The 11,225-nt window shown below is 38.1% G+C and overlaps 1 protein-coding gene across 1 annotated transcript in view; it reads right to left on the bottom strand.

Annotated features, from left to right (window-relative positions):
- Positions 1–1,195: 1,195 nt before the first annotated feature.
- The window catches only part of btbd11b (BTB (POZ) domain containing 11b), a 131,037-nt gene continuing 121,007 nt past the window's right edge, over positions 1,196–11,225 (bottom strand). Inside the window, exons 4-14 of the mRNA XM_037683187.1 lie at positions 10,197–10,298; positions 9,213–9,306; positions 8,841–8,976; positions 5,775–5,995; positions 5,495–5,673; positions 4,211–4,316; positions 3,802–3,904; positions 3,514–3,595; positions 3,351–3,419; positions 1,957–2,070; positions 1,196–1,837 (exon numbers count right to left, since the gene is read on the bottom strand). Of these exons, the coding sequence (XP_037539115.1) occupies positions 1,628–1,837; positions 1,957–2,070; positions 3,351–3,419; positions 3,514–3,595; positions 3,802–3,904; positions 4,211–4,316; positions 5,495–5,673; positions 5,775–5,995; positions 8,841–8,976; positions 9,213–9,306; positions 10,197–10,298 (1,416 nt within the window). The 3' untranslated portion in view covers positions 1,196–1,627. The remainder of the gene's footprint in view (positions 1,838–1,956; positions 2,071–3,350; positions 3,420–3,513; positions 3,596–3,801; positions 3,905–4,210; positions 4,317–5,494; positions 5,674–5,774; positions 5,996–8,840; positions 8,977–9,212; positions 9,307–10,196; positions 10,299–11,225) is intronic.

Genomic DNA, 11,225 nt, shown 5'->3' with positions numbered 1-11,225 from the left:
CTGTCAACATTAAAACCAGTTTGTTGGAAAGTGTGTGGACGTCTACAAATTCTCAGAATTGTCTTGTTTAACTTTTATAAGTTAAAGGAAATACATGTGAATGTGTGTTTTTGTGTCCACTGAAAGCATTTAGTTTTGGAGTTATTGTTTAAATGTTTTCAATTTGTTATGATACTGACCGTCACTTACCTATTAGCAATAATCAATAATCTTCAAAATTTCACAGCCAACAGTGTTTCTTTTTGGGTAAACTATGTCGAAAAAAGCTTTGATCTTAAAGGGCACGTGCCATCGTAAAAAAGCTGTTGTTTTGTTTGAACTAATATGATAGATTTTTGTCAGTTAAATTCATTGGTATAAAATACAATAAAATATGTTGGGGAAAAAAAAATGCAACAGCATCAAGGACTCCAGTAATAAATTTTTATCCAAAGAGAAATGTAGATGACTGCTGTAATTTACACACTGGCTTGTTTTGTTTTGTAGGTTTTATTACTTTTCATCAGTTTGGGACTCTAAAACACGAGAAAGCTGTAAATCGTGTTTTATATCCTTAGTCGTTATTTCTGCACTACCGTGTGCGTGGCTGGGTGTCACATTAAACCAACTACCAACTGAGAGCTGACCTTTAGCTGCTGAGAACAAAGTATCAACAGGCAAAGCTGAAACCGTTTTCATCAAACAGAGTTATAGATGTCTCCATTAGTTAAAAACATCTTGCACCAGATGAAACCAAAAGCATTTTTATTGTGTTTTTTACACTCATCTTTACAGAGGAAAGCTCAAGTTATACATGATCACAATCCTGGGCAAAACCGCTAATATTCTTTCAACACTAAACCGCTCCGGAGCCTCTTCGAAATAAAGCGATGACATCATTTTACCGTGACACATTATCAGGGACTCATGCTGACGACAAAAGCCTAGCCTTGGATGTGAAAATTACTTTGTAACAGAAAAACTAAAGTAATCTCTGCCATGCAACGCTTCATGTTTTTACAATATCCAACAGTATCCAACAAAAATCTGTTGATTTTTTATATATATTTACATTAACTTACATTTTCAATAGCTCTGTTTTTATCAACAACATTTACAAAGCAGAGGAGGAAGTAAAAGTCCTCTTTGCTACCTAGTTCCAAACTGTCACGTGTTTTTAGTCACGTCACATTAATTTTTTTTTAATTTGTTTGGCTTTACAGCGTAATCAGCACAGATGTGACTCGCAAATATACAAATGATGTTTTTCTGTACAGGGCCAAACAATCAGAACACGAGGCAGTAGCTCCTCCATAGCCTGGGACTTACGGATGGCTTATCACATTATGTTGAGGTTACGTATTGAGCCGTGTATTCAGAAGCTCCGATGATTGTGTTCAGTTAGTTATTGGCAAGTTGACAGCTACCATGTTAGAAGACATTTATCAACAAGGCAGGCAGACAGGCTCGAACCTATCTGCGCTAAGATAAGAAGCATATAGCAACTGATGAGCTGCACAGAGACTAAAATCATACCATGAACAGTCCATGATTTCCTGCTTAACTGGAAAAGAATCTACTCAGATGTTTAGCATTGATGTGCTGGGTCTCTGCTTAGTGTCTGGCGCAGGGCTCGGAGTTTAGGAGTTCAGACAACGGACCCCTTAGAGGAAGACAAGTGGATGGACTGGATGCGAATGGCCAGCGTTCTCTCCAAGGCCTGCAGGATGTCGGAGCCGGGGCTTTCAGGAGGCGCATCGTACAGCAGCTGTTTGAACGGCTCCAGCTCGATCAGGATCACCATGTTCTTCAGGAAGTAGCCCTCGATGTAGGAGGCCAGGTCTGGAGCATCCAGGAACTGTGAAGAAGGGGCGGTGTGACAAAACTTTATGTATTTCAAACTATAAAAAATGTATTAAAATATCCCATTTTACTATTGTCTGTGCTCAATTTGTCTTTCTCATTTCATACGTTTACCTTTGTGTGGTTGTAGATCTCGATACACGTTTCTGTGTTTATGTTCTTGGAGCAGATCAGCTCACAGTGTCTCTGCAACGCTTCCAGCTGGAAGAACTTGGCTGCTGACAGGAGCTGGGGGAAAAAAGCCAATTAATTAAAGCTGATTTCATTTTATCTTAATTTGTTTTTACAAGATTTTAAGACTATATTTGTGATTGACTGATTGATTGATATGGTTGCATCAGTTGAGATCAAGACCTCATTCACAAGGGTGAGCTGGCCAAGAAAAGGCAGCAGCGCACGTCATAAAAACAAGACCAGTAACAAGATACAGAATAAGACTTCAGAAATATATAAAAACATACAATATACCCGTAAAGGGCAATAGTTGTAATAATCATAATTTAAAACAATGGCAATTTAAGATCTGAAACACAGGCGCTGTTGACAAGATAACCATTGTCGTTTATTTTTTTTAAGTTTGCAAAAAGCACTTAACAAGTTCTGACAGTTTTAATTCAGCTTGCAAGGCATTCCAAGCTGAGGGGGCTGAACAGCTAAAAGCTTTCTTGCCATTTTCTGTATTTTTCATAATACATCAGAACAGTACACTATAAAGGCCAAAATTTGACTTTTTTTTATGTTACTCTTGTACTCTTTTTATTTATTTTTTTAAACCAAAACCTTATTTTGGGGTTTTTTATTGAGAAAGTATCCAGGGGAGTGGTGGGGAGAAGCTAAAGAAAGAGAGCCTGTGATCAGAAGGTTGTTGGTTCGAATCCCCTTGATCATAACATAAATTTGAGTGGGAAAAGTGAAGCAGCCACACCTGCCTGCACTCTTACTCTGGGCCCTTGAGCAAGGCCCTTAACCACCATCTGCTCCCCCTGGTGCCCTAGATGACAGCCCTCTGCTTTACACATGTATGCTGTGGTAGCTGTGGTCTGTGGTTGTATCAGGAAGAGCGTTCAGCATAAAAAAAAATCTTTACGCATGTTTGCTGTGGTGACCTCTGAGGAAGGGAGCAGCCAAAAAAAATTAAGAAGATGTTCATTTTTATTTTTACACAGCAACTATTTAAAAATTAAACATTTCTATTTTTTTTAAATAACCTTTTTTAAATTTTACTTTTTTTGCTAAGTCTCTTTCCAAAACAAACAAAAAAAGTATTAAAACGTATTTGTATGCCCATCTGATATGTGCGTTGGAACTAAAAAACATATTTCTGTTTTAAATCTGCAACCACCTACTTCCAGTTCTCATGGTGGGATGGATTAACAAATTCATCTACTTTTTGTTCCCCATCAACCATTTAAATAAAATGATGTAATGAACCAAAAAAATACAAAAAAAAGGTTGTAAAATTAATTTTTAAAATAAAACAGCTGTGGAAGCTTTCTTATTAGTCTAACCTCCATAACATCAGTGTTCCTGATGTGAAGAGCATCTGTTCCTCCACAGTACAGATACTGCATCACCAGCTGGAGAGATATGGACAGTTACACAAACATTTTACAAACATATGTTTAGACAACAGTTCCAACCAGATGCTTCCATGCTGTTTATGTGCATTACCTGAAAGATGTGATATTTGACATTGCTGATTTCAATGCACGTGTTTTCACCACAAGGCCTGTTTGCCAGAAGAGATTTGAATCTTGAGGGTAAAAAAAAAAAAAGTCATTGTCATCACTTTTTAGCAACACACCAATACAAAATGTAATTTTCTGATAACGTATTAAAATAAGCATGTGCCTTCAGAAAGTTTTTTTTTTTTTTTTGTATTTTATTTTGATCTGATAGCACAAAAGACACACTATGAACTTTCTATGCAAGCCATTTGATTGTTGATGCTTGAAGTACCTGTTAGAAGCGGTGAAGAGCAGGACTTTGTGGGCGTAGAAAGGCTTACCCTCCACCAAAAAGGTCACATCAGACATCTCTTTATTGTTCAGGAATTGGGGGTCTGAATCATACGTGAAAAGCTCGATAAATTTTTTTTAATGCTTATTTGAAAATCACAAATATTCAACCATAATCCAAACTTTAACATTTGATCCTGCTACTTAGTTGAAGTTCTTCAACTTAGATTGTCTGTTCATGTCTGTGAACACTAGATGGCGTCATAAACACTTGCTCCCAATAAAATTAAGGGTTTAAAAGTAAGAAATGACTCAACAATATAAACTGAAAAACTATAGAAATAAAGCTTTAATGATTTTTTTTAAATTTTGTACTTTAAAACTATCATAATAAAGATCCAAGGTCTCACCCAGGCGTGACGACTGCTTCCTCTTTATCTCCGACAGTTTGGGGATGGGGTATGGACCGTAGCACTGCGTGAAGATGGCAGACAGCTGCTGACTGATCACTTCATTCTGACCACACACAAACAGAGTTACAAAGGAGGTGAGCCGTGCGCGATGCTGCACAGAGAGGTCAAACTTCAGCAACGTTCACTTTGTTCAATAAGCTTTTCCATTAAGCCTCGCAGTAATAGGTATGTCAGATGTTTGAAAGGAGATCGAAGAATATTACGCTTATTTCTTACAGCCACATTTCCTTAGAGACCACTGTAATGGAAAACAGAACGACAGCTCAATCAACTGAAGGAGTGCGAGAACAAAGAAAAGGAACACAGTGAAATACCTTCGTACTTTTTTCTCCCATCCAATTTTTCATGCATGTGCATGTGTGTTTGCAGGCAGTGGTTAGCTAGACTACAAGCCTCACATGTGCAATCAGGCTGCAAGCTCTCACTGAAGTGTGACAGGTACAAACATCTATTAACAGCTTCATAATCGGCCAGGAACAAACACAGTGTGCACATGTGCTGGTGTTGTTACATTCTGCAGACCATGCTCTTTGGGATCCATGTGAATTCCAGGATGCAAGTTTTGCAGAATCAGAAGATGAGCAGTGTTACTCATCTTCCCTGCTCATAATGTTATGGCTGATCCATGCAAATTTAATATAGACAGCCAAGCTAGACAGTAAGCTTTATTACTGAAAAATAATTCTAATAAAATTAGAGGCAACAAAAAATAATAGCAATGTATCAGACAGCTTGACCATTTTAAGTAATTGGTATGTGATCCAGTCGGCCTCAGCGAAGCTAGAAGATTGTCAAGGGTTTAAGAAACTGAGTAAATATGTGTGTGAGAAATGAAATATGTCTGAAGAAGTAAATATGTTTCATATGAAGTTCAAGTTCAAGTAGGTTTATTGTATCACATGTGGTACATGAGGTGGAACAAAATTGTGTACTTGGGGTCCCAGTTACACCCTAACAATAGCAAAAATATAAAGTGTAAAAAGAAACAGTATACAAGGATCTAAGATATACGAACACAAAACGGCACGCTAAAAGATCTAAAATATACACTAAGCATTAATAATGTAAAATAATACGGCACAACAACAGCAGCCCAAACATGAGATCATAAAGAGATCATTGAAGATCATAAAGCTGTATTTTCACAGTTGTATTTTGTACCAAGACAGCAGAAAAAGCTGGAACACAAAGGGATTTGAGGTGACATGCAGAGTGAAGTACCTTGCTGGCCCTGAGGACCTGGAACATCAGAGGCAGGCCATGCGTGATGAGCTCCTCTGTGTACTCTTCTTCATCAATGCAGCTGAACTCTTTCAGGAGACCCTGGATCAGAGGTCGGCGGTGCTGATGGAAACATGTACGCAGAGACTCCAGCCAAGTGTGCAAAGTCCACGGGACTCCTGGGAGATCGTTCCACACATATACACATAAAAATATAGCAAAAAAAGGTTGTACGCCATACACTGCAAATAAAATGCTTGAGGCGTTAACAAAAACCCACCCAGGCTCCGTATATCTATGGTGATGTCAACATGTCCATGCTCAGAGCTGTGGTACATGGCTTCTTTAAGGGCTTTAAGTTTGGCCTTTCCAGTACGGATCAAGTCAATCTGAGAAGAACTTCCGCCTTCCAGCTCCGAACCTTCTGCCAGAATCTCTTCCAAGGACAAAACATCCCCTTTGCCTTTCTCTGTATGGGATAGCAGCTTACGAAATACATTTCTATAGGTACACAAGCACAAAAATAGACAATAAGTTTTTAATTTATTGTTCTGCATAGAACAAATGAAATTAGTCTTTACTGAAGAGTTTGTCTAATCTTTAATATCAAAACTGATGCAAAGCAATAAAGAAAATGGATGCATCTGGAGGCTATACATGTCTGTTGCTGAGTTATAGTCATTACTGTGAGAGACCGCTGGCTGTCTGATGATAAGTGTTGTGTGGCTACAATCTTGTTTCCTAAAAGGCTGTAAAGGGCCAAGAAAAATTAGTAGCTGTCAGACAATGTTGCAGAAATGCATTCATTCAAAATGATTAATGTGTTGAAAACTGATGTTAAAAGCTCCCATCTTTGTTTATTTGTAAAACTACAGGCTGTAAAGACGGCCGGCAACATCTACAAAATATGGTTCAACACTAAATTGCAGAAAAAAACAAAACATTGTCATGTTAAATGGACATTCCATGAATTTTGAATGTTTTATGTTAAATATTTGACTACTCAAAGTCTTTCATATTTTAGACAGATAGGTCATTGTGGAGAGGCAGGGAGGCTTCAGCCAAGCTAACTGGTGTTCAGAATTAGATGAGGAGGAAAATGAACATTTTCAACCTTTAATAACTAGGTTTTCATCATGAGTGAAGAATTAAACATGTTTTAGATCACATTACTAATGCATCAGAAGACAGTTAGCAGCAGACAAAATATATATCATGTGCAAAGCACCATATGCAATGGTAGTTTAAAAAAGTATGAATTACATAAACAGATGCATAACTTATGTTTAAAAAACACACTAGAAAAGTTGGAATTATTTTTAATTTAATTTGTTTACAAACCACCATATATGTGTAGAGTTTTCTTTGTTTAAGGTTTAAATGATGGCAATAAAAAGCAATTGCATTGCAAAATTCAGTTGCATCACAGAAACATGTTTTAATGGGCAAATTTTAAATCATTTAAATCAAATCATTTAAAAATAAACAGCACCAAAGCTAAGCAAGCAAAAAATGCAACACATAGTTAAACATATATAATAAAATTTTGTGGTGAATGTGTTTATGTACTTTGTTATGAATAGTGACAAAGTCTGGAGTATTTGAAGGAAACCAAAAGGAAATGTAACAAAACCCGAAGAAACACAAAATGAGACATCCTGATGCATGTTTACTAATCCAGGTAGAAAAATCTAAGAAAATAAAGACAGGTCTTCTGGACAGATTCTTCTTTGTTGAAATGTTTTGTCTTTTATCCAAAAGAGGAGCTTCAATAAACTCAGTCTTATAAATAGCACCTTCTCATAGTGGATCAATCAGTTTGCTGGTGACAGCCAAAACCAGCTGTTCACATGCAAAAGGAGGACCATCAGCCTAACGACCAATCATTAGTGATCTGGTGGCCACTTGTTATTCGCAGAGGGCTGAGTGATAATAACAATAACAGCATTGTAAGAGGGGGACAGTTGAACACGGAGGCCTCCGCCCCTGTTTAAAGATGGGTGGTTTCTTTTCACAAAGATGGCTTCCTTCACTCCTCTCTCAAACCATCGTTCCTCTCTATCAAAGATGTGCACATCTTTATCCCTGAAAGAATGACTGCTGGCTTGCAGTGGGTAAGGAGTGATTATTATTATCATTTCATATTGGCTAGTGATTTTCTTTTTTCTAAAAGTTAACTTAGGCTACATTATGTTTCTTAGACTGTGGCTAGGATGCATGAGAGAAGCAGATGTTCTATTCACACAAGGAGAGCTGTTGGTCAGGCTACTTCTTGTTTGCCATTAATTCTGAAATAGTTATTGAATCAAGTGTTACTTATGTAGGTAAAACTAGATGTTAAACAACCCATTAAAATACACCAGAATATAGGAAATGGTATCTACTTTGTTCAAAATGTTCTGGAGGAGAGGACCCACAGACCCCCCCCCCCCCCCCCTCTCATCAGGGTGTCACTCCCACATAACAAATGGTTCTGATGACAATGGCTGTCATGCTATTCCAAGAGCCATTGTCAGCACTGGGGGCTAATCTCCCCTAAAAGTACATATTCTAGAATTGCACCCTGATGTAAGATTATACCGTAATTACATGATTTTAATAATAATAGGTTGTGATCTAAAGCAGGCTAGTCTGAGGCATGAAACTCCAGGGCTGAAAATGAGTCCCACTCCAGCCCTGCGTGCAGATGAGTGTAGACCGCACAGTCCTGGCCTGATGATGTTGCTCTCCTGTGCTGGTCCATCCTTTTGGCCAGTGGCTGTTTAGTTTCTTTGATGTAAGACTGATCACAGCCCTCCTGTCAATATTACTCTGTGCCAGGGGACTGGATCTTTGGGATGGATCAGTCTTTGCCGTAATGTTTTTGAGGTTTAAAAGCCACTGGGACGTTGTGTATAGAAAATAAATGTCTCAGTTTCTCTGAAACTCCCGTAACGTACAGAATGACCACTCTTCACAGACTGGGGAAGTCTTTTTAATAAAAGACGAAATGTTTTAACAAGAAGAATCTGTCCAGAGGACCTGACTTAACTTTGTTAGACTAAATGAGACACTTGTATGTTTGCTGACATTTAAGCTGGTTGTGCAAGTTTTAATGTCAACTTCTTACTAAAATATACTGAAACGGAATAACAGCAGGGGTTCAGTCATGAAGTAAGCAAAACACAAAACAATTCATTCAATGAGATATAAGTATTGTGTACATGCTCCCTTCAAACTATAATTGTGCAGTAATATAAAAACATTTGTAAAACAAAGTTTACCTTTAGGAACCTTGCTTTTTATTCCTCTTAATTCACTGTAAAATGTGTTGACTGTATAAAAAAAACATGTGTATGAAATCTACCTGTGTCCATGAGCTGCAGCCAGGCTGTAGGAGTTCATGTCTCCCTGTGGAGCAGTGGAAATCCCATTACGATACATGGTTCCCACCATTGGGTCGGCCCCTCGCTCCAGCAGCAAACTCACCAACTCAAAGTTACCTGCACATATAAAAACATGGTTAAGGTTAAAACCAGAAACAGAATGACAACTGCAAGGCACCAATTTCATCATTTTGTCTGCATTTATCTTTATTTCCCAGCCTTTGGAATGAACAACCCTCTGACACGCATGCTCATGCATTCGTCAGATGTTGATAGATGACCTGCTGTTATCAGCCTGACAGTCAATCTGGACAGGAGTCTGAGAGAAGAAGAATCCTGCTGTGTGTTTGTACCTGCAGCAGCAGCCAGCTGAAGTGGCGTCTCTGTGTAGTTCTCCATCCCGTCCTGCAGGGAACCCTCCACGTTGGCTTTGGCATCCAGCAGCAACTGCAGGTGGGAATCCAGATGGGCAAGATGGGAGAGAACAAGAAAGAGCCAGGTCAGTTTACCAGCGAGGCTCAATTAAAGTCTGGTTTAATTATGATTTATCGTGAGCAAATCAACAAATATCTGATTTTTCAACACTGCCTGAACTATTGCTGAATTTATTGAGTAAAGAAAAAATGACTTCCCAGTTTAGCTTCAATTAGTCCTATTGTTTGAAAGTTAGATATGATTTTTCAACTTCTCAAATACAGATTGCATATTTGCATCACATTGGCTGGAAAATATTTTTTCTTTATATGTGATCATGAAGCTCTATATTTGGAAATTACCTTTCATAACTGAGAAGGGCAATTTCCTGAAGCTAATATTGTTTAATAGGGTGACAAATGGCTTGCATTTAAATTAATATCGTTAACAACTATGAATGCAATTATTAATAATCACTGTCTAATGCTAGATTTTTCTCTGAATATAACCTTTGTATTCCAGTTTCTTTTATTTTATGCCCTCAGCGAGCCAAATACTTTACCACGAGGCTTAAACATTTTCCATTCCAGTATATTGATCCAGTATCGAGGGGCAAACTAAAATAGATAACCAACTTCAATACTAATTAGGCTGCTGTGTTTCCACTTTCTACTTTCTAAATGCAGTTTAATCCATTTTTTTTTATGTCAAACGTTACAAGAGGAACTGAAAAAAAATGTTTGTTTATGTAAAAAACAGTTGTAAGTGACACCAAAAACATTCTGGTAGTTTTAGAAAAGAAAGCAGTGGGAGGAATCTCTGAGATGATCAGATGGCAGAAATGACAGCGATGACCAACCATGAGCTGAAGCACAACAACAGGTCACGATGAGAGAGTCACAGGTGAGCACTGATGTCACTACCTGCACCACAGGCACATGTCCGTGCAACACGGCGAAAGTGAGGGGTGTCGACTGCCGCGTTTCAGGAAAGATTGAGGGATGCTTGTGAACTGTGTTTGGCACCTGGGAAGGAGGACACAGATGGGTGGGATGGACAGGTAGAGGGGAGAAGGATGAAGGAGAGAGATACCAAGCCATTAAAACTACTACATGGACAACGGGACACAAGACAAGCAGCTGCAGGGAGGACAGAGGGAGGAGGACAGGAAGCTCTACATGAGAGTGAATCACCAAGAACCCTGCGGCAGGAGAGGACATCCTGCCTCCCCCTTCATTCAACGTCTAATGAACAAAATGGATTGATGTGTTTTGTTAGGCCTTGTTTTAATAGTTTCACTCGGATCCCTTGTGTGTTTTTGTGAGGGGGCACTGACCCAACAACTCTAAGGTTCATCTCTCTGATAAGACAGATCAAATGAACACATGAATAAAACAATTTGGTAACAATTGATAATGGTTAAAAACAACAGTGCAATATTTTTACTTAAATGAAATGGAAAAACAATATAGAACATGCATTTTAGATGAAACACACCAGTAATGTAAAACAGTGATAAAGTGATTATAAAGTCCACTTGTCAGAAAATTCAAACAAAGAATAATCTTTTCTGTTAGTATTTTTTATGCTCCCAATTACTAAATCACAAAAGCTGTTTTTAGATGAGTAATAACGTTTTTTTTTTTACATAATTCATCTGAGTTATGTAAATATACAAAAATGTCAGCTCAAATGACGTTATTTCAAGTGGTCTGTTTTGACTTATCAGCACATTCATAAAACTAACATTTGACTACTAAAGTGCTGAACAATAAGTAAAATACAGAAAATAAACACAACGTAACTTAACGCAACGTAATATAACGCGACGCAGAGTAACGCGACGCAGAGTAACGCGACGCAGAGTAACGCGATGTCGCGTCAACAACAACAGTGTTAAGTTATGTTGTGTTACGTTGTGTTACGTTGTGTTACGTTGTGTTACGTTGTGT

This window comes from Nematolebias whitei, chromosome 10 (assembly GCF_014905685.2).
Source record: "Nematolebias whitei isolate Nwh7 chromosome 10, NemWhi1, whole genome shotgun sequence".
In the NCBI taxonomy this organism is placed as follows: Eukaryota; Metazoa; Chordata; class Actinopteri; order Cyprinodontiformes; family Rivulidae; genus Nematolebias; species Nematolebias whitei.
Note: the sequence above shows the minus strand (reverse complement) of the source record. Positions and strands in the feature narration are given on the sequence as shown.